The sequence below is a fragment of the Perissodus microlepis genome, chromosome 13 (genome assembly GCF_051167445.1).
Source record: "Perissodus microlepis isolate ML-2025 ecotype Zambia chromosome 13, ASM5116744v1, whole genome shotgun sequence".
Taxonomy (NCBI): domain Eukaryota; kingdom Metazoa; phylum Chordata; class Actinopteri; order Cichliformes; family Cichlidae; genus Perissodus; species Perissodus microlepis.
In genome coordinates, this window is record NC_140473.1 from 16,591,925 (window position 1) to 16,614,702 (window position 22,778).

A 22,778-nucleotide genomic window follows, 5' to 3' on the forward strand; every position below is an offset into this window, starting at 1 on the left:
TAAGTGGAACCTTTCTAAAAGAGGTCATGATTCCAAAAGGAACATTGCTGTAAAATTTGCTGTAAAAAAAAAAAAAAAAAAAATCTGCTATACAAATGTGATTTATTAAATCAGAGGATTGAGTTTTGGGTCTAACAGCGGACATTTATGGTTACAGTTATGTCCAATATTTATTGGACAAAGACACAGTTTTTCAAATTCTTCCTGTGCACACCACAACAGTAAATTTACATCACACTATCAATACAATCAATATGTAATTTAATTGCAGACTTTTTGCTTTTAAATTAAAGACAAAAATATTGTATTAGCTACTTTGGAATAACAGATACTTTTATGCACAGTCCCATTTTCAAGGTCTCTAAAGGGATTGGACAAAATGACAAAATATCAAGACTGTTTCAGCACTTGGATGGAGATCATTTGAAGTCATCATTTGAACTATTAGTGGTTTGCCGCTAGCTGCAAACCCTTTATATTTATGTTTGTGAAGGCATCTCTTTAATGCAGACTTTGATAATGATTACCTCCTTGAAAATGTTCTTAACTTTGTTAGATGTTGTGAAGTTGTTGGTTTTTTTTTTTTAACCAATGAAATGCAATTCTGTTATTGCTTCTGGTATTTCAGGCCTTTTTGTGTTGTTGGCCAGTGCATTCCTTTTTTTAAAGACTATATCAGATTGTTGATTTGGTCAATCCTAAAGCTTTTCAAGTATCTCCAATTGTTTTTTCTTGTTTTTCAGCCTGATGATGGACTCTTTTACTTATATTGACACCCCGTTGGAACTTGAATTGTGAATTCCAGTGTAAAGCTACTCGATGCATGTTTAACACTTGGAATCAGCTAAACAAACCATTGTCCAATTAATTTGAAGTCTCTGGAAATGGGTGACTGTGTATGAAAATGTGTGTAATTCCTAAACAGTTATTTCAAATCTTTATGAAACCCCTTTGAACTAAAGCTGAAACTCTGCACTTCAATCACGTCTTGATTGTTTGAGGCAAAACTGCAAAAATGTATCTTGTTCAGTGAATTATGGACCTGACTGTATGTTGATCATTGTTTACAGTCAAAATGATTGCCATTTTCATGTGAGAAACTTGTCGTGCAGTGTAGTGCATGTGATAATAAAACATATGAGGTTAAAAAAAAATAACTAAACATGAAATATGCTTCAACTCTTAATAGCAAGATACCATTTTAAATTGTTCCTTTTATTCATTAGCAGCGCCTTTTAATTACAGTACTTTGACAGTCATCAATACAGTGAACACCTTTGGTTAGTAACCTTTATATATTTACTTTTCAGAGTACTTCTCTATAACATTATATATAGAGAGATATATTTGTATATGATACAAAAATAAATAACTTAATTTTTAATTGAAATATTCTGCTCAAAACTTTACACATTTGGTTCAACTTAACATTCTTTAGGCTAACTATAAAGTATCCTTATAAAATCTTGGACGGCTACATTGGATTTATTATGTACACAAGCACAGTGTGAGTCCCAGTATAAGGAGTACAGAACAGTATGAAGAGAATTTTATAAAAGGATACTTTGTTTTTTGAGCAGATGTATTGGCACATGGTACTGGTACAACAGACACAAGAATTTATGAAGACAACACAAGGAGAAGATTGCTGTTTTCTGGTCTTCAGAAAATCATTAGATAGCAGCATGCAATTTGCAGGTTGACACTGTGAGACAATCAGCCGTTTGGCATAACTCACAGCCTGCTTTTGCTTTGTCAAACTGACTGACGGCAAAGATGATGCAGAGATGTGATAATACGAACAAACCTCCAGTATTTGCATCTCTCGTTTTCCTTTTTTTCAATATTTCCCACTAACCTTACTCTAAGGCCTGTTGGTCAGCAATAAATAAACTTCTTTCTTTGGCTGATTCATGTCAGGTTTACCCTTTCGTCTGGCACTAACTCTCAGCTACATGTATCCTGTAGTAGCCACATTTCAATTCCTGGAAAAAGCATCTTCTACAACAATAAATATGTACATGACATTTTGTATCACAGCTTGTACAGTATATATTTTAAAATTGACTTACTAATACATTATTGCAGCACAGAAAAACACATTTAATATCACATCACCACTATTACCACAGGCACTGACAGTTTTCTATGATTTACTAATTTTGCTCAGAGGCTATGCCTCTCCGTGTGGTAGCGTCTGAGTTTGGGCCTCCACGCTACTCTGGTCTGTTGTCTTCACCAGAACCTGTGGGACTGTTTGCTTGTTTTTAGTCAAATCAGATGGTCTCTGGGGGGATTTTTCCTCCCACTTTGTTTCGGTCTGTGTGTGTGCCTTCTGTGTCTGGCCCTTTCTTTCCTCTGTGGCAGCGCAGTCAGCGTTGCATTTATTGCACAGATCCCTTACGTCCCGAAGTCCCTGCGCCAAGCACTTTACAAATTCTGCTGAACATGTCTGTTGGCTCTCATGGAAACTGGACACGGAGAAGATAATATGGTCTGACTGAGGGTTGTAGCACACGCCGTATCCGTTTGGAACCACGGGTCCATAGCAGCAGAACATTTCAACAGTAGTGGGAACCTGAGGGAAGAGTAAATGCTTCAGTCCTAAACTACTAGAAGCTTTACTGGTGTGATGAAATACTGCTCTAGGAAAGGTTTAGATAGGTAGTGAGACTGATTTGTGTTATTATGTTTTTCCTCATTCATTACAAGGAAACCCTAAACTGTAGTTTTAGTTCAAACAACCAGTTACCATTTTTGTGTTACAATATAGAAATTTTATAAAGAATAAACAAGAAGGGCATAACCATTGTAGTAACTGCAGTGTTACGATGTATTAATACAGATCAAATGTCAGGGTAGATGGCTGTCCCACTTTCTTTTAGTTTCTTCCTGTTAAAAGGGAGTTTTTCCTTCCCACTGTCACCAAGTGCATGCTCACAGAGGATCATGTCATGGTTTGTTTTTTTTTTATATTACAGTATGAAGTGCCTTGAGGTGGCTGTTGTTGTGAATTGGCACCGTATAAATATAATTGAATTGAACTGAATTTTAAAATATGAATCATTTTATTCCAAAATTACATGCACATACCTGACTTGTAGAGAGAACGAACTGATTACTGATGAGATAGGCTTCGTCTTTGAACATTTCGAGCTTCCCCATCTTCATTTCATGTGCAATTTCACGCAGCCCTAGTAGGTGATTGTCTATTGCCATCCCTGTAATAGCCTGAAAAATAGAAAGTATGTTACTGCATTTATTTAATGTGAGTCTCTGTCATAGAAATCTGGAAGAAGAGAATAGTTACCAGACGTGTATAACTGGTCTGTGCAGTTATGGCTCCTTTCAACAGTTCCATCTTTTCTGTGTCCTGGAGAAGTAAACAACTGACAGTCAGTGCTTAGTCTTTAAGGTCATTAATTTACAGTAAGTAGATTTTCATGCTTGAATACATCAAGACAAAATCCAATAGAAAACAGAATAGCATTACTGAAAACCCCCCCAAAACTCAAACTGATTAAGCCACTCGAAATTAATTTAAACCTGTAGCAGCTTTTATTTGAGTCACAGTATGACTTTAGCTTCTGCATAAAAACAACCTACACTTGTGCTGTTTTTCCCTTCAGTCATTGCTTTGACAAAGGCAAAGGCTTCAGGTGTTGCTGAGCGAATGTTGTCTACTCTGCCTTGCTGAAAACGACGTAGAGAAGCACTCTCATAGGTGGACACCGGTCTGCCATGACACCTGCAGTCATGTACAGGGAGAACAAAATGTAGGCAAGTTTAATCAGTTCTGTAAGATGACTATTTTTTTTTTTTACCTGTAGAAGCCTAACTGAAGAGCAAGCTGGATGTAGGCATCTGGACTCATCTTCTGCTTCTTGATAAACCCTTTCCCGTAATCATGGAACTTGTGGACATTTATATCCAGATTCTTTACCATTCTGACAAAATAAGAATGCATTTTATTTAAATCATTCGCTTCTCATATTAATTAATCTCTTCAAATGACAAGGAACTAAAGAAAACCAAACCTCTGGAGTTTATCAGCAGCAGATGTGATGAGCTTGTGAATTTCAGGAGTGCATTTCCAGCGGAGTCTGCGTGGCGCGGGCAGCTCGCTCACACTTGCAGCTCTGACCAGCTTTGATGGACTCCCAATCCTTATGAGTAGAAATAAATGGAGCATTTATTTATAATAGTCTTATTTTAAAACATGTAACTCATATATACTGCACACTTCCAAAATCAGATGTGTGTCATTTCTCACATGCATTTGAGGAGATACTCTGTGCACTGCACAAGGACAATTCCTTCAAATGCAGAGTGTTCACACACGACTCCACAGCAGCCATCAGCTCCTACAATAAACTGTTACAGAAAGGTTGTTTTCAGGGGTTGTTTTCTTGAGTTGGACTGAAATGTTTAATAATATTAATTTTTGATTGCTGCACCTCTGCACTGTTTGCTCCAAATACATGTTCTTACATCCATACATTACCCCCTAAAGTGAAGAAATCCTGAGTAAACTAAATTCTTTTGCCATTTTGTGAGATGACGGCTTTAAATCCAGTGGAACGTCCACTTTTAGTTTGCATTTCCTTAATTGGCCATGGAACTGGTTAGTTATATCCTTTAATGCTTTGAGAAATCAACATGAATTTGTTCATTTAATTTTCCTCATTAAGAAGGCAAAAAAACTTCCTCATTAAGGTTTGACAGTGTTTCTATTAGATAATGGCAGATGGCTTTGATCATGAGTTGAGGCTGTGGTTTGGGGCCTCAGTGGGGACTGGTGGTGGTTGCTGGGCTGACAGAGAACTGAAAGGGGCGTGCGTAGAGGTGTGGTCCTGCTCCTGAAATTCAAATAAATTATCTCCAAAAATATTGTTCACTTTGGACATCAGATATCTTATCGTATCTTATCTTTCAGTATCATTACATGGGTTTTGTTATTTTAGACAGTTCCCACGTTTTCTTCAGAGTTTTCTTTCCCTTAATAACAAATATCACTCAGAATTTTGGTCTCCACACAGAATGTACAAAAAGTTAATAAAACAAACATTAATTTAACCTTTTTTGTTGATAAATGTGTTCACTTACCTGCATTGGCTTATCATACCAGCGGTTGCCTCCATTCTTTGTCAATCCACCTCCATGCAGCATCAACATGGCTCGTTTGGTGTCACTAAGTTCAGGTCCACTTGCGTCGTCCAGACAGACGAGACACAGACAACGCTCAATCATGTCCAGCGAGTCCCTGTTGGTAGACTCTACAGGAAAACAAAAGTCCATCTGAGAGGCACCTCATATAAAAGAGAGTTTTTATTGGCAGTCCACATAAAATCCCTTTTGAAATGTACCTCTCATTAGTACACTACGAGACTCAGCCCACTCTGTCCGTCCATCTGAAGTGAGAAGCCCTATAGGAGGGAGCTGCTCTTCTTCGTTGTCAGCCATCTTGACAATCTTCTCCAGCTGAGTCAGCAAATCTCTTTGATTCAGTTGCCGGAAGTTGATCATCACATCCAGCACAAAGAACTGGACAAAGGGTTCAGATTAGCCACAAAGTTTTAGGAATCTTTGGTACTGACTAACTTTCCTAATCATGTGGACATATGCATTGTTTCAGAATTTCCTGCCATTGTGAAATAACATCCAAGTGATTCTTTTAGCAGCATTGAGCCCCAAACTTAGCCAGAGCCACAAAGAACAAGAAGAACAAGGAGTACCTGCACAGATGGTATGACTCCCACAGAAGCCACAGAAAAACTGTGCAAGTGTAACAAATAGTGGGTCACATAATATAAGAGCGATGTGGCGCAAAGAGTTGGGTGTTTGTCTTGTAATCGGAAGGTTGCCGGTTCGAGCCCCGGCTCGGACAGTCTCGGTTGTTGTGTCCTTGGGCAAGACACTTCACTGGTGGCCATCACCGCCTACTGGTGATGGCCAGAGGGGCCGATGGCTCGATATGGCAGCCTCGCTTCTGTCAGTCTGCCCCAGGGCAGCTGTGGCTACAACTGTAGCTTGCCTCCACCAGTGTATGAATGTGACAGTGAATGAATAGTGGAATTGTAAAGCGCTTTGAGGGCCCCGAAAAGCGCTATATACAGGGAGTGCAGAATTATTAGGCAAGTTGTATTTTTGAGGAATAATTTTATTATTGAACAACAACCATGTTCTCAATGAACCCAAAAAACTCATTAATATCAAAGCTGAATGTTTTTGGAAGTAGTTTTTAGTTTGTTTTTAGTTTTAGCTATTTTAGGGGGATATCTGTGTGTGCAGGTGACTATTACTGTGCATAATTATTAGGCAACTTAACAAAAAACAAATATATACCCATTTCAATTATTTATTTTTACCAGTGAAACCAATATAACATCTCCACATTCACAAATATACATTTCTGACATTCAAAAACAAAACAAAAACAAATCAGCGACCAATATAGCCACCTTTCTTTGCAAGGACACTCAAAAGCCTGCCATCCATGGATTCTGTCAGTGTTTTGATCTGTTCACCATCAACATTGCGTGCAGCAGCAACCACAGCCTCCCAGACACTGTTCAGAGAGGTGTACTGTTTTCCCTCCTTGTAAATCTCACATTTGATGATGGACCACAGGTTCTCAATGGGGTTCAGATCAGGTGAACAAGGTGGCCATGTCATTAGTTTTTCTTCTTTTATACCCTTTCTTGCCAGCCACGCTGTGGAGTACTTGGACGCGTGTGATGGAGCATTGTCCTGCATGAAAATCATGTTTTTCTTGAAGGATGCAGACTTCTTCCTGTACCACTGCTTGAAGAAGGTGTCTTCCAGAAACTGGCAGTAGGACTGGGAGTTGAGCTTGACTCCATCCTCAACCCGAAAAGGCCCCACAAGCTCATCTTTGATGATACCAGCCCAAACCAGTACTCCACCTCCACCTTGCTGGCGTCTGAGTCGGACTGGAGCTCTCTGCCCTTTACCAATCCAGCCACTGGTCCATCCATCTGGCCCATCAAGACTCACTCTCATTTCATCAGTCCATAAAACCTTAGAAAAATCAGTCTTGAGATATTTCTTGGCCCAGTCTTGACGTTTCAGCTTGTGTGTCTTGTTCAGTGGTGGTCGTCTTTCAGCCTTTCTTACCTTGGCCATGTCTCTGAGTATTGCACACCTTGTGCTTTTGGGCACTCCAGTGATGTGGCAGCTGCACGCTTGACTTTTGTCAGTTCATGGGCAGTTATTTTGCGCCTTGGTTTTTCCACACGCTTCTTGCGACCCTGTTGACTATTTTGAATGAAACGCTTGATTGTTTGATGATCACGCTTCAGAAGCTTTGCAATTTTGAGACTGCTGCATCCCTCTGCAAGATATCTCACTATTTTTGACTTTTCTGAGCCTGTCAAGTCCTTCTTTTGACCCATTTTGCCAAAGGAAAGGAAGTTGCCTAATAATTATGCACACCTGATATAGGGTGTTGATGTCATTAGACCACACCCCTTCTCATTACAGAGATGCACATCACCTAATATGCTTAATTGGTAGTAGGCTTTCGAGCCTATACAGCTTGGAGTAAGAGAACATGCATGAAGAGGATGAAGTGGACAAAATACTCATTTGCCTAATAATTCTGCACTCCCTGTAAATGCAATCCATTATTATTATAAAATCGTTTTTCTTTCTTTCTTTCTTTCTTTCTTTCCTAATTGCTGTTTGAATTAGCTCAACTGATAATAAAGTCTTAGTTTATTTACACTCTTTATTAAATCTAGTTGGATGTGATGATCTTAATTCAAGTAAACATCAAGTTTCCGTCACAGACAGCCAATTTAGAACAACCAAACCTAACAAGTCTGTTTGTGGGCTGTGGGAGGAAATCTGCACAGACATGAGGAGAACAGGCAGACTTCACACAGAAAAGCCCGACCTAGTTACATCAAAAGGAATTTCTTCTTACTACAGTAGGTTCAAACTAGTAACAGTCTTACTGTGAGGTGACAATGCTAACCACTGCACCACTGTGTCACCCCTATTGTGAAGTGATCTGTTCTGTTTTCATTCAGAGCATGATGACATTTCTTCTGTGTTGGGCTTCTAAATAAATTCTGCAATATAATGCTTGATCTTCGTAGGTCTCACCTCCCTGATAAAAGCCAACAGATTTGGTTTCCCTCAACTCTTGAAGGTGTGAACTGTGAAACAATTACCAGAAATTCAATTTTTTTGAAAATTGAGAATTTATTAAACCAGCTGACAAATTTGTTTAAAAAAATTTATTAAATTTAATTGCCCACATATGATGTTTTATTTACATTTAAAAAAAAAGATTAAAAATGTATTTCACAATTTATTTAGGTTTTTTAAGGGGAAAGAAGATCACACTGAAAACTCACAAAAAGCTTCATGTATCAAATCTGAAACACTGGGCATTAAGGGGTTACGCCCAGATTGTGTGCCAAGTTAGCATTCCAACATAAAGAACAAAACTGTGTGTGGAGTGAAGCTGTGGAACAGACTAAGTAAAGATATGAAGCAATGTCCGAGCATGGCACAGTTTAAAAAGCGGTTTAAGGATATGGTTTTTACAGGGTACAGGGAAGAGGTAGAGATTTGTTAGGGTGTTCTTGTCCAATATTTTCATGTGTGTGCGGGTGCACGGGTATGTTGGTATGGGTATATATATATCTGTAGGTTGTGTATCCTTTGAGGTGTTACTGGGGTTATTGAAAATGTGTATATGTGCGTATGTGTATATACGCATGTATGGATAGATAGAAACACATATATATATATATATATATATATATATATATATATAAAAGAATAATAATTAAAAAAAAATACACATGACATATAATGTAATTGCAAGGCGGTATTTCTGTAGTCTATTGATTACTAGATAGTGGAAAAGGGGTGGGATTAAATAAGCTTATGCTTCTTCCTGCTCCTTTTTGAACATGAAAGTTATTTGTAGTTGTGGTTGCTCGTTTTCCTTTTGTTTTGCTTTGTTCATTTGTCTCTTTTAATTCTATGTTGTTGTACTTTTTCAACATGTTCAAAATAAAGATTCAATCAATCAATCAAATTGTAATGCATATCTATGAGAAATCTGGAATGTGCTGTGTTACATGCTAACCAATCTCTCGTTGGATGAAGACCATGTAATATGGTGGAGAACTAAGAAATGGCTCTTGCCCTGGGTCTGTTTTCTCCAAGTCTGACCTGGTTTTTGCACGCCACGATGATATGTTCAGGTTCTGGCATCACGCTACTCTCCTGTGCTACGAGAGTGTCCCTCTCAGGTCCTGGCAGACGGTAGGAGGTGAAGAGACGATAATACTGCTCCATACACAGACGCGTTCCTGCCAGCTGGCCCCGGGCATAGTCCACAGGCAGGTCACGGCTACACGCAGACATACACAACTTTTTCAGGCTTTTTCTCTACACAAGAACTGAAAGTGAAGAATATTCTTTTATGACAATTTGAATTAAATGTTAACTCACTCATCAAGGTGAGTCTTGTACTCCAAAACTCCAGATATTAAGTGTGCAGCAAATCTAGAAAGAATATCTTTGCTCAGTTTTAATGCTTCACAAAACACACACATTGTACTTGGTCACTCTTTTGCCACCACACTCTTTTTTTCTTGATTAATTGTGTAGCTTCATTACACCTAACAACATAAATGCTTCATGTAAATCATGTGGTTAAGGAACCGGTAACAGATCAATACCATGTTAACCAAACCACAGTTTTCGGACCTCGAGGCATTCTGAGTAATGACCCTTTCTGAAAGTGTCCAGCCAAGAGGGAAGTGTTCAAATTTGTATAATCAATGAAATCTGGTAGAAAAGCAATTCTCACAGTTCACTATTATTTGTCAGTCTTTGTGCTGGAATAACCAAAATCACCTACAACTTGTAACACGAGCAATTAGATATTTTTTTTCTTTCAGAGACTGTTTCTACACCAGTGAAGAAAGGATTCTGTCTACTAGTGGATTGCAGAGGCTTCGTCTGTCCCGTTGTATCAAACTATGAGATTTTTTTCGTGGTTCACTCGTCTCAGGTGTGCATACCTTAAAGAGTCAATAGGAGCCTTGAAGTTCTGCTGTGGGAAGACCATTGCAGGACTTGAGTTGACAGGTAGAGCAAGTCTGTTGTTCAGGTACATATCATTCAGCCAGTAGTCATAAACCTATGGTGTAAAAACAAAAAGCAAAAACCAAACAGGATTGAAGGTAAAAAAAAAAAAAGGGACTGGACCATTAAAAGCAGATAAAACAGAATCATGCTTCACAACCTTTCTAAAAGGTTTATCGACATCAGTAATGTCTTCAAGATTTGGTTTAAAACTTTAACATTTTTAAACGTATAAGCATCCAAAACACAGAGTTTTGTTTCTTAAATACATATATTTCATTTATTAATTAACGTCTTGTAACATTAAAATTATGTTTTTAATTTTTATTTACCCAGTTTGCCACGTTTTCGCTCCTCTCCGTGAGTTTGCTCTGTAGTAGCTCCCCCACTCCTCCAGGGGCTCCAAACTGCGTCACTATGTTTTGCGTCTTGTTGAACTGTTCTTCTGTGAGCAGGTTCTTCATGCACCTCAGGTACCTGTCCAGTGTGTCTTTCAGGTTGGGCACCGGCAGCTTTGGCAGAGCCTGGAGAACATGGCGGGATGAAAAGCTTTCACTTCTCATCACCAGTTTTCCTTTTTCCAAATTCTTGACCAGAGATGGGCAGTAACGCGTTACTGTAATCCGATTACTTTTTTCAAGTAACGAGTAAAGTAAGGGATTACTATTGCAAAAACGGTAATTAGATTACCGTTACTTTCCGTAGGAACGCTGCGTTACTGCGTTACTAAAACCGTGATTTTTTGCCAGAATGTCTCATGACAGTGATGTAAGCGAGTGCCACGTTTGTGAGGAACAGCTGTGTGCAGATCAACAGTGGATCATATATGGAGTGCGGAGAGAGTATGAGCGTGCAGCGTTTAAAGCGTGGAAGTACTGACCTTACTTTGAGTTTGATTCCATAAAAAGTGACAAAAACATTAGTGTCCGTTGTGCGTGGGAAGAAAACTTCTTTTTAGAGCGAAAAAACCCCCCTAAACTTCCAAGCAAGCATCGGGAGTGTGCTACAACCTAATGGGAAACTCACAGAGAAACTCGCGGATTCTTCCACTGACCGCTGCGGCACACCTGCACCAGGGTAAACCTCCGCCTACCCACTCCTGCTTTACAGGTGAAAATAGAGCAAAAGGACCGCCAGTCTTTGACTTTATTTATTTTCTGCTGTGTTTTACTTGCATCTATTTGAAAGAGTGAGTGTAAACACTATATATATATATATATATATATATATATATATATATATTATATTTTATGTGCTGGAATGTGCAGAAAATAGGTTTAAATATTAAACAAATTTCTTCCAGACAGAGAATGTTGCATATAATTAAATTTTTGCTTGATGCATAAAGTTAAAAGATTAAAACTAATAAAACAAGTTTTAAAAAGGGACTTTTCAATTTGATTACATTTTGTATGATGGATTATGCAAAAAAAATGAATTGGGCTTAAAGATCTATCTCTTTATCACCTATTCAGGTTGTAAATCGTGTTTTTAAAAAGTAACTAAGTAACTAAGTAATTAATTACTTTTGAAAATAAGTAATCAGTAAAGTAATGGGATTACTTTTTTGGGGAAGTAATCAGTAATTAATTACTGATTACTTTTTTCAAGTAACTTGACCAACACTGTTCTTGACTAAACATGACGTAAGTCTCCCCAAGCAAGGATTGCGCATGCTATTAAGCAAATATTTAAGGAATCGATAAGATTCCTTAAATATTTAATCTCTAAATTTCTGTCATTTCTAAGTTTTTGTAAGAATACCACATTCCAATTAAATTGCCCATGATTTCCAGCGTAATCCTTTGAAAGCCACTTTTATGTCCTGAAATGTTGTTAGACCTTATTTGATTTTGCAACCTTTAATCGTAAAATGTAAATTTATCGGTTGCAGAATTGAGAAAAACATATACGGTGTACTTATAAGGCAGATGGAAGATGTAATTACATCTCGGCCCCCTGAATCTTCGGAGGCGTCTCGGTCGAGAACTGGCATGTTGGCGGTGTAGAAGGGCAATCAAGCAGGTGGAGTCACAACAGGAACTCTCTGTCCACAAACAAAATCTACAGTCATTATTTAAAGTCGACACTTATTTATATAAATGTCAGTCACAGTGACAATCGGAAACCAACTCACTCACACTCAGAAAAATAAAGGTGCCAACTGGAACCAAAAGTGGTTCTTTAGACTGATGCCATAGAAGAACCTTTTTTGGTGCCACAAAGAACCTTTCAAACAATGGTTCTTTAAAGAACCATTTCTTTCAGTGGAAATGAAAATGTTTTACCTTTTCCAACAGTCCCAGAATCCAGATCTTCAAAGACCAGCAGGTGCTCAAGACTGTTATCCACTTCGCTGTCACCGGTCGTGAGAAAGTGTTTTTCCCTTAGAAAGTTCAAGGCACACCGCTCGCGCGATCTGCCTGCGCATGCACATCCCAACGACTGACCCCCTCCGTCCGCTCCCGGGAGGTTGCCATAGTACAACGTGTTCTAACGTCTCTCTCTCTCCCTGTCATTCGGCTCAAAAACATTTTAATAAATTGTGCTTTGCCAAAACTAAGTAAGTGTGTTGGTAAGTGTGTTCATTAGGCTTTGGCCCCCACCCCTGCCACCAGTATATTTTTAAGCAAGTATTTCTAGCTTTATTTGAATATTCAGTTTCCTACCATCTGCTCTTAAAGGGTAATCACCAGGTAACCCGCCCTCCCCCTTCACACACATGCACACAAACAAAACACACAGTATAATTCACACCCTCATTATAGTGAATAAATATTTATGCCATTTTACACCATCAAACTTAGATAGCTAAGGATGAAGAACCTTTTGTTCTTTAAAGAACCATTTGTAATAGCTAAAGAACCATCTGCAAAATAAAAAGGTTCTTTGACGTATGATGGCTCTTTAAAGAACCATGAAGACATCTGAAGAACAATTTAAGAACCATCATTTTTCATCTGCAGATGAAAAATATTATGATGCACGCAGAAAGTTGATAAAAATACAAGATCAGACTGTTTCTGTCTGCCAGAAATACACAAATGCGCACTTTCTTCAAGATTATAACATGCATGAAGTGAGAGAAAATTGCCTTACAAAACTGCACATTTGATGAAAACATGTTCCCAGTACTAAGGCGAAACTAACAAGAACAACAAAAAATAGAGTGCAACTGAATTTTTTACTCACCAGCGAGGGAAAAAACACCCTCTCTTCCTGGAGCTCAAGAAGGTAGTTTTAGTTGGTCCAGCTTTACTTGAATCCGTTTATAACAGAATTTCTTTAAAATGTCACTGCTTCGATCCTTCATTTTAAGCATCTTTCAATCCCCTACATGGCATGAGCACAACTCCCTGGCTGGCTCAGGAGAGATGCTAAAAGAGGGTACCTCAGCCTCCTGACAGCCAGGCTCCTCCCAGAAGTCCTGCTATTCGCCGGGAAGTTTATTTGGCACTTCACATGCTCACCCCACCTTATTTAGACGCCATCTGAGCTCCTCAGATGCTGAAGCACTTTGCAGGAAAACAATTAGGACGCATTTTTTCGTGGATTTTTCCCCCCTTTGGCTTTCAGAATTTACAAACACTACACGCAGAACAGTGTAGGCGCACGACTCCTTTCACCTGACTGCACCTGACCGATTCAGATGACGCCATTTAACGTTATGAGCAGATATTTGTGTGACCAACAAGATGCTTCAATGGACCCTATTATTCATATAAACCATAAAACCCTCTGAAATTATTAATATTTTGAACCAATGACATTTTCCCCAGAAATTTTCAGTTACACTTTCACTGTAAAATCAAATGCTTCTCTTTATTTGAAATTCACGGTCAAGGATCAGAGCACCACAAATATGTTGGCCTTAAAAACTTTAATTTCAGATTTTTTTTTTTTCAAACCAATTTGTTTCCACGGGCAAAACATGTCAGAATCTTTAAATGAGACACTTTCGTGTTTTAACAACACATTTAAATATCATTCTTCAGTTGCGATAACTTTCTAAGTATATATTATCTCCATTTATAGAGGAAAATAACATTGCAGAATAAAAATTACAATTTGTACCCTAAATAAACAATTTCAATAAACAATATCATTCGCATGATGTTGATTTAATTATGTACATGAATATACATTTATGTACAGTCGCGGATCATCATACGGTGAGGCTATACATTCCTATGCATTCCAGAAAGAAAAACAAAATTAATGAAACGCAAAAGCAGATTTCACCTTTTTCCCCCACCTTTCTCAATCTGCCGTGTGACATACAATACAGGTTACAGTGAAAGACGCATTACATTTCTTCTTTTGTTCAAACACATTTGCACAATCCCTGAACACGATATGAGTCAGTTTCCGATACAATGATAAATACTCTTAATGAATATACATTTATCTCAGCAAAATCTTTCACAGGAATCTCACCTTTAAATAAAGAAACGCAAGCGAGCACCTTTCTGCTAAAGCTTTAACCTACTCGATTTGACAAAGCCCAGAGAACTTGTCACCAGAAGCGGTAAATAATTGATATTGTTACGCAATCATAATATTGTTATGGAATTGATTGAATCGGACATGATACAGACAACTCTACATTGGCACTTGGATAGTTTAACACCCAGCTAAAGGTATTTTACGCATACTCTCCCCCAGAGGATTCCTCCTCTGAATAAGAGCGCTGAGCAAAGGTCTCAATGCCATTCTCGTCAATCGTTGTACACAAACCCTTTCTCTTTTTCTCCCGTTGCTCCATCTTAATCGTATCATACAATCCCGTTGGACCGTCTTCTAGGAGCATGTTTCGCTCAGAGAAAGAAGGCTTCATTTGTGTCACGTTCTTCAGCAGGAGCAGCGCCGGTGCGTAAAGTACGTTGGCGAGCCCCATGCCCAAGTTGAGCTGAACGAAGCCCAGGTCGTGCACTATCTGTCCGGCCACCACGGGCCCCAGGGCATACGCCACGCAGTAGGAGATGTCTGCAATCGCGTACACACTGCCATACACTGACACGTGGCGCACATCCACTAAGAAACCCAAAGTTGGTAGAAGTGCCGTGTCCACGAAGGCGATTCCAAAGCAGATGCCACACAGCGGAATCATCAGCTGTCCAAAGTTTTTACAGGCTGGCACTGTGCACGAGCTTGCGCCTATAAATACCATACCTATAGCCCCGTAAAACCACTGCAGATGGGGGTACTTGGCTGCTAATTTCACAGTGAGATACACACCTAGGACATGAGGAAAGAATGCAGGGAACCATGTCATGCCGATCTCCCACTGGCTGGAATGCATGGTGTCCTCCATCCAGTTGGCTATAGTGGGCTCGAGGAAAGCGAGGGGGATGTTACAAATGATCAGAGCACCGGCCACAACAGCTATGTAAGGATCAATCATGAGTTTGTATATGGGGGTACCAACTGGCATGTTTTCTCTCTCACGATTAGAGAAGGGCTTCAGCACAGTCAGACATAATATGCCATCAATGAGACAGATGCAGGCCAGAATCACGAAGGGCACCGACTTCCCTGCGAATTCATAGAGGACCCCTCCAAACGGGGGCGCCACAAGACTCCCAAAAGAGATGAAAGCCAAGGCAATGCCCAGCGCTTTGCTCCTTTCTGCCTCCTCTGTGTACCTGTCTGCGATCAGAGCGATCCCGGATGTGTCGGCGAAAGCAGAGCCTAGGCCTTGCATGCTGCGCGCCAGGAAGAGAGTCGCGTAGTTTTCAGCAAAGGCAAAAATAACAGTGGAGAGAAACATGACATTTAGTCCGATGAAGAGCGGGATATCATACCCGACCCTGTCTATAAACGTGCCGCTTAGCGGGTTGACCAGGAGCTGCAGGATGGCCTTAGAGGCAAAAAGAACGCCTATCTGCAGATCGAAGTTCCCCTTGGTGATCTTGTGGGTGCTATTAGTGGAGTTGGTTGCAACAGCTTGGCTTTGATCCGCTGCATTCTGTAGCTCTTCAAGGTAATCGGGTATAATTGGCACAATTACCATGTACAGCATGTTGTCTAATAAAAGTGCTATGCAGACTATTACTAGAATAATCCGTTTCTGTCGTTCTGGGTCTTGGATTACATTGCCCAGTTGTTTAGTTCTTTCACCCATCTGGGACAATTTGGAGGCGGCAGACTGTGCCATATTAGCGCCCTGGCCCTCTGTGGTCACCTCCGGCTCCATGATTTTATCCTTTTCTGACTCAAGTCTTGACTTTTGAAAAATAAATTCTGCTTCCTCAGTTTGCTTTTCACAGAATTACGCACACTTGGCACATGTGTGTATGTTCTTTTAAAAATGGTGTTTTCTTTTCCGGCACTCCAATTAACTAAGTAACTTTTCTCTGCTTTACCTCTTCTCTGTCGCTTGCGCTGTTCGTCATCGCACACGCGTTTCCACTTGCGTGACTTGCACTCGTTTTATCCCCGCCGTCCCTAGTTGCTTCATTGTCTCATATCCCGTCATTCAGGTGACGCGCTTGCCCCGGGCAGCACTCCCAGATTGGGGATTCACCCACTCCTCACAGTGCCGGCTCCATCAGTGCTCTGGCTGTTTTAGGTCCGTTTGCTGCGCCCCTCCGGCACCCAGACACTCCCAGCTGTCTCCGGTCACCTGTAACGCTGTGAGCTAAGTCATCATTTCGCATCAGGCAAGATGGTTTTTGTCGGCGGAGGAAGGAGTACACACTGCAGTTTGTTGGCTCCCATAGGTATCCCCCTTCCCCCTCCCACCTTCGCCAATGGCTGTGACGCACAGTCCTGCTGCTCTCCAGCAGATCTTTTATGCTAATTAAACATAAAATCCCGAGTGCGCACTGCTGTCCACTGAGTTGCTTGAAAGGAGAGTCGAAGATTCATGGCTCAGTTTAACCTTCTCAATATTAAACAGTTTTTACCAGATTTTCAGCGGTGGTAATTGATTCAAAGCTAAAAGTAGAATACTTTTCTAATCGGACATACAGAGGAGCACATATTCAGTTCTCTGGTTGATTCTGAATTCAGTAACGCAAGGAATACAGTTATTACATTTGCGATCGCGAGCAGCAGTACCCATACAAGGAGAGAAACATGCAGAGTTTTGGTTTTTAAAATGACCCCCGCCCACCCTCCATTCAGAACCACAATCAAGTGGACAGCTCCACAGAACACGACACTAAAACAATGCGTTTTAACAGTTAAACAATGCGTTTTTGTTAACCACTGCTATTTCCCAGTAGTTTGTTATCATATATATATATATATATCATATATATATATATATATATATATATATATATATATATATCATATATATATATGGAGAGAGAGAGAGAGAGAGAGAGAGTCACACACTTTAAAAAACATCAGTAAAACCCTAGTACGTCATGAAACGACAGAAAACAGAAAAGCTGAATGAAATGAGTGAACTGACGTTTTAAAAGTAGATACTGCCATCCAGTGGTGAGGCTGAAATAAACAGTAACTGCAGGACTTTTCAGTGACAGCAAATTTTTCTAATGAAGAGAGAAAAATAATTCAGTTTCAACAGATGTCTACCCTTCAGAGAATTTTCATGAATCAGTTATCGGAGTCACATGTCGTTTTGTTTTGTCATGATACACAATTTCATTATTATTAATACTTTTATTATTATACTTTTTCAGAAACTCAAAGCAGGTAAAATGGGATTTAAAGAAGTAGAAGTAGATTCAAACTCATTTCCGTTTTTGTTTTGTTTTTTTCACTCAATGAGAGGCAAATACTGTGTTCATGTGTTCGCGTGTAAAATACAACTTGATTTGTCACCTTTTGTAGTAAGCTACAGACCTGGGATATGAGACAGAGTTGTGCCGACATCTAGTGGAGGAAGATTGAATTGATGAAAAACAAAAACCTGAGATGTGAATTTTGACCAACCTATAACTGCACAGCAAAATCAGTTTTTCTTTTTCTTTTTTAATGATTATGCTACATTATGGTTTGATTGTGAGTTATATTTATATAATCAATGAGGAGCGTTTAGCTAGATTCTGTTTTGATAAGTTTATCAATCAGTTATTAGTATCTTTACTGTGATTACCGTGTTTTGCCCTTTGTGCATTTGCTCAGCCGGTAGATGTCCTCATATCCCTGCAGCGCTGCTATTATTATTTCAATGTTTTCTCTCATTCCTGCTCTTTATAATTTTCATCATATGTGTAAACTCATATTTCACTATGTGCACTATGTTTTTACATTTTCAAAAGTCTTTATGACATTAAGCGCCAAACGCACAGGAAAAATACAGTAAACCTAAAAAGTCAGAAAAAAGTAGAAGCCACCAACACTCTTGTCCTCTCTTTAAACAGCTTTGAAATGAAATAAAATAGAAAGCATGCAGACTAAATGTGGTGGATTCATGAGCCTTGAAAGAATTAAACGAATCGTCGTGTGTGATAGTAAAAAAAAAAACTTCAAAGATTCTTGATGTTAACATCTGTAAGAAGAAAAAAATCTTTTGTTCTTGATGAAGTTTAGCTGCCAGTTGATACGTGTTCCCCAATTTTCTGTTGTTATAAAAAGACCCAAAAGACCTCAAAGACCTAATTTTTTATGACTAATGTAGGGCAACGGTGTAAAATCTAAACACTTGTGAGACCGTCAGACATAAAGGAAACAATGAGTATGATCAAGTATTCTAAGCTGAAGTTAGAATAAATTTAGCCTTAATTTACACTCTACTTGATCCCTCTTTGAATTAAATCCCGTTGTTTTCCCCGAGTGATTTGACGTAGGCATGTTAAATCCGACTAATAATTGTTACAAATCTGACAAAAAGGCAGCTCAAAATTAGTTTTATTTTTAGACCACATGTTATGTCACATTAATGAGAGAACAGCCTCGATAATCACATTTATTTCCCTCGGTAAACATACTGTAGCGGAAAAGCTTACGCACAGTCATGAAGGCCAAACTGCGAGTTGGCTTTTGGTTTTCCCAAGGGGCTCTTGACCTTGACGTCCTCTCGCTCACTCCGTCTGTTAGCATTCACACATAAACAGAAACATATGAAGACACAGTTACACACAGAAGTCGCAGATAAATAAACACAAACCGTTTATACAGATTTCAAACTTAGTTAACTGTGTTTACTTATTTTGTCAATCACCCCCATCTTTATCTGTTTTAAGTGCAATGTCCTCTCAGGGCCAGCACAGACCTCATAACTGGATTGGCTGTGTTAGGGGATCAACATTTTTTTTTTTTTTTTTTTTTTTTTTGCTGTTTTCCCAGTGACTCTGCTCTGTTCTGATTTGCTCAGGAGATTCAAGATCACCATGTAATCTCGAGCAGTTATCAAAGCATTAATTTCTAGCAGCCACACAAAATCCAAAGCTACTGAGGCCAAATGCACACATTATGAAAGGTCAAAAATAACCCCTGTGGAGCTAAATGGTTATCCATAGCGGTTTTTGATACGGGCGAAACGGTGGTGGGGGGCGGCATCACGGGCATCGACAAAAAACAAAACAAAACAATAAAAATGCTCGTACTCGTGCTGCCCCGACGTCATGCCAACGCATGGTGGGAATGGCATAGGCACCGATCGGTTTTCTATCGCCCATTTGCTGGGAGTAAGGGCGCCCTCCGTTTGCGAGGTGCGCAAAACAGGCTAGGACTGCCACTGATGGTTATAATATTAGTTTCCTTTTAATAGACTGAAACTGAAATCAGCAAATGCTAAATAGTTTCATTTGTATTTAAAGCAGGGTATACTACTTTCAGTGATGTAGAGTAGACATTTGACTCCATTGAAACCAGCATCATCTACTAGTGTTGGCATAGTGGTGCAGATGTTAGCACTGGGTCCAAATCTCCAGCTGCCTTTCTTTGGGGGTGCTAAAACCTCCTTCAGTCCATGCAGATATCCAAAGAGATTCACGCTAGGCTAATTGGTGATTCTGTGTGTGAATGGATTGTTTCTGTGATAGACTGGGAACCTGTGCAGTGTGTCCACCTTCTTGCCCAGTGTCAACTGCGATGGCGTCCAGGCCCTGTGTGGTTAGAAAAACTGATGATTGGATGTTGTGCATAAACTGGCCTGCTGCTTTAGGCCAAAATTAATGTTTATGTGTAAAATACAACTGAGGTCAAATGAATAGTAAGAACTGTTATAATAATAATAATAATAATACATTTTATTTGAGGGCGCCTTTCAGAAACCCAAGGTCACCTTACAAAAAACACAATTAATAAAAGGAACAGTAGTCATAAAGTACATAAAATAAGTTAAAATTACAAAACAGAGCGTGACAACAGATAAAATCAGCATTAAAGCGAATAAGCCAGTTTAAACAGATATGTTTTGAGCTGTGTCTTAAATACGGAGAGGGAGTCAATATTTCTTAGTGCAGGAGGAAGAGAGTTCCAGAGCCGGGGAGCAGAGCGACTGAAAGCTCTGTTCCCCATAGTAATAAGGTGTGAGGACGGAACAGTAAGATGAATAGCAGATGATGATCTGAGAGGGCGGGAAACAGTGGTGATATGGAGCAGGTCACACAAATATGAAGGAGCAGATTTATGGATACACTTGTATGTAAGAAGTAAGATTTTAAAATTAATCCTGGCTTCTATGGGCAACCAGTGAAGCTGCTGAAGAACTGGGGTAATATGAGCACTTAACGGAGTGCAAGTTATGACTCGAGCTGCAGAACTTTGAAGAAATTGGAGTTTATGAAGGGACCTTTTAGGGAGACCAAATAGGAGGGAATTACAGTAATCAATACGGGACGTTTTGTTGGTCTATGTAGTAGAGTGTGATTCATCTATGTGGCTGCTGTAGAAGACACTGTGCACCAATGAAGAGTGAGAACTTAAAAAAAAGAAATTAAGTATACAACAGTGATTCCAAAATAAGTTGGGTCACTGTGCAAAATGTATATAAAAACAAAATGCAAATCTAATAAGCCACACTTCACAATAGAACATAAAAAACATATCAAATATTTAAACTAAGACGTTTTATTATTTCATGTATAGTAAATAACTGATTTTCAATTTGGTTACAGCAACATGTGTCAAAAATATTTTAAAAAAAGAGCATCTTAGAGAGGTACAGTTTCTTAGAAGTAAAGATGGGTGAAAGTTCATCAATCTGCAAAAAACTGTGTAACACTTTCAGAATTATTTTCTTCAATGTAAAAATGTGTCTTTGTCATCTACCGCACACAACATCAGAAGATTTAGAGAATCTGGAGAAATCTCTGTGTACAAGTGACTAGGCCGAAACTCAAAATTGGATGCCTGTGTGATATCTGGGCTCTCTGGTCCCACTGAATTAAAAACTGCCCTGTTTCTGTTACAGAAATCACTGTGTGAGTTCAAGAACACTTCCAGAAAACACTGTCTGTGAACACTGTACCATCCGCAAATACAGACTAAAACTCCAGCATACAAAAAAGAAGCAGTCTGTTATTAAGGTGAAAAAAAAATTTCAAACCTACATGGCCTTGTGTGAAAAAGTGATTTCACTCCTAAGATCACAGTATCATGATAAACAGACTCGAGAACTTGTTTGGGATTACTGGTGTTGTTTTAAAATGGTTTATATCATATCTGTCTGAGAGATCTTTTACTGTTTGCATGAATCATGTCACATCAGAATCAACAGTTTTGCCGTGTGGGGTACCTCAGGGATCTGTCCTGGGTCCAATTCTCTTTTTACTTTATGTATTTCCCCTAGGCCAAATTATTAAGCGCTATAAATATATCTCCTATCATCTCTATGCTGACGACATCCAACTATACTGTTCCTTCAAAATGTCTGAGTTTTATAAATTGTCTAATTTAAGTAATTGCCTGACAGAAATCAACAAATGGTTATATGACAATTTTCTCCAACTAAACTCTGATAAAACAGAAACTCTAATTATTGCTCCAGACCACATGGTCCCAGAAATTAGACAGCATATCAGCTTCTTAGACCCTTATGTAAAATCAAGCCTTAGAAATCTCGGTGTCATATTTGACAGCTCGATGTCGCTCGAGCAGCATTCTAAGCAGCTGGTCCGAAACTGTTTTTATCATTTACGGAATATTTCTAAACTCAGACTAATGGTATCAAAGCCTGAACTTGAGATGATTATTCATGCTTTTATTTCTTCTCGTTTAGACTATTGTAATGGCCTTTTTACTTGTTTTAACAAATCAGCCTTAAATCGTCTTCAGACTGTGCAGAATGCTGCAGCACGTCTCTTAACAGGCACCAAGAGAAGATCGCATATCACTCCAGTCTTGGCCTCCCTTCACTGGTTGCCTGTAAATTTTAGGTTTCATTTTAAAATTTTAGTTCTAACCTTTAGGGCCCTACATGGTCAGGCTGCTCAATATTTATCTGACCTGCTGAAACCACATACATCTTCTCGGGCTTTAAGGTCATTAGATCAGAGACTGCTGGTGGTGCCGCGCACTCGTTTTAAAACTCGTGGTGATCGGGCCTTTCATACTGTGGCACCACGGTTGTGGAATTCTCTCCCACTGTCTCTTCGCTGCACGGACTCCATTGATTCTTTTAAGAAACAGCTGAAGACATTTTTATTTAGAAAAGCATTTGATTAATTTCTTCTTATGCTGTTTTTATAGTTTTATTGTTTTACATTGTTTTATTTACTGTT

General features: G+C 39.2%; 2 protein-coding genes across 3 annotated transcripts; both read right to left on the reverse strand.

Annotated features, from left to right (window-relative positions):
* Positions 1 to 1,194: 1,194 nt before the first annotated feature.
* Positions 1,195 to 13,751, reverse strand: chata (choline O-acetyltransferase a). 2 transcript variants are annotated; one of them, XM_084948136.1, is made up of 14 exons: positions 12,083 to 13,751; positions 10,467 to 10,658; positions 10,071 to 10,189; positions 9,496 to 9,549; positions 9,214 to 9,394; positions 5,367 to 5,544; positions 5,107 to 5,276; positions 4,274 to 4,374; positions 4,038 to 4,166; positions 3,825 to 3,947; positions 3,607 to 3,748; positions 3,311 to 3,373; positions 3,094 to 3,231; positions 1,195 to 2,578 (listed from the first exon to the last, which is right to left on the reverse strand). In XM_084948136.1, the coding sequence occupies exons 1-14, from the start codon at positions 12,128 to 12,130 to the stop codon at positions 2,174 to 2,176; spliced, it is 2,043 nt and encodes a 680-aa protein (XP_084804262.1). In that variant the 5' UTR covers positions 12,131 to 13,751; the 3' UTR covers positions 1,195 to 2,173. The 2 variants fall into 2 exon arrangements, with proteins under 2 accessions (XP_084804262.1, XP_084804263.1); XM_084948137.1 differs by lacking the exons at positions 9,496 to 9,549; positions 10,467 to 10,658; positions 12,083 to 13,751 and having other exon boundaries at positions 9,214 to 9,443; positions 10,071 to 10,160.
* Positions 13,752 to 13,937: 186 nt separating this feature from the next.
* On the reverse strand, positions 13,938 to 16,884 carry slc18a3a (solute carrier family 18 member 3a). Its single transcript, XM_084948138.1, has one exon. The coding sequence runs from the start codon at positions 16,328 to 16,330 to the stop codon at positions 14,780 to 14,782; it is 1,551 nt and encodes a 516-aa protein (XP_084804264.1). The 5' UTR covers positions 16,331 to 16,884; the 3' UTR covers positions 13,938 to 14,779.
* Positions 16,885 to 22,778: the final 5,894 nt, after the last annotated feature.

Bases quoted from the DNA above. Each gene is read 5' to 3' on its own strand.
- chata (XM_084948136.1), bottom strand. From the start codon at position 12,130: ATGCCAGTTCTCGACCGAGACGCCTCCGAAGATTCAGGGGGCCGAGAT. The intron at 5,545-9,213 runs GTCAGACTTGGA...CCCTTTGTCCAG, and splicing joins TCGTGGCGTGCAAAAACCAG to TTCTTTGTGCTGGATGTGAT. The intron at 3,749-3,824 runs GTAAAAAAAAAA...ACATGACTGCAG, and splicing joins CTTCAGTTAGGCTTCTACAG to GTGTCATGGCAGACCGGTGT.
- slc18a3a (XM_084948138.1), bottom strand. From the start codon at position 16,330: ATGGAGCCGGAGGTGACCACAGAGGGCCAGGGCGCTAATATGGCACAG.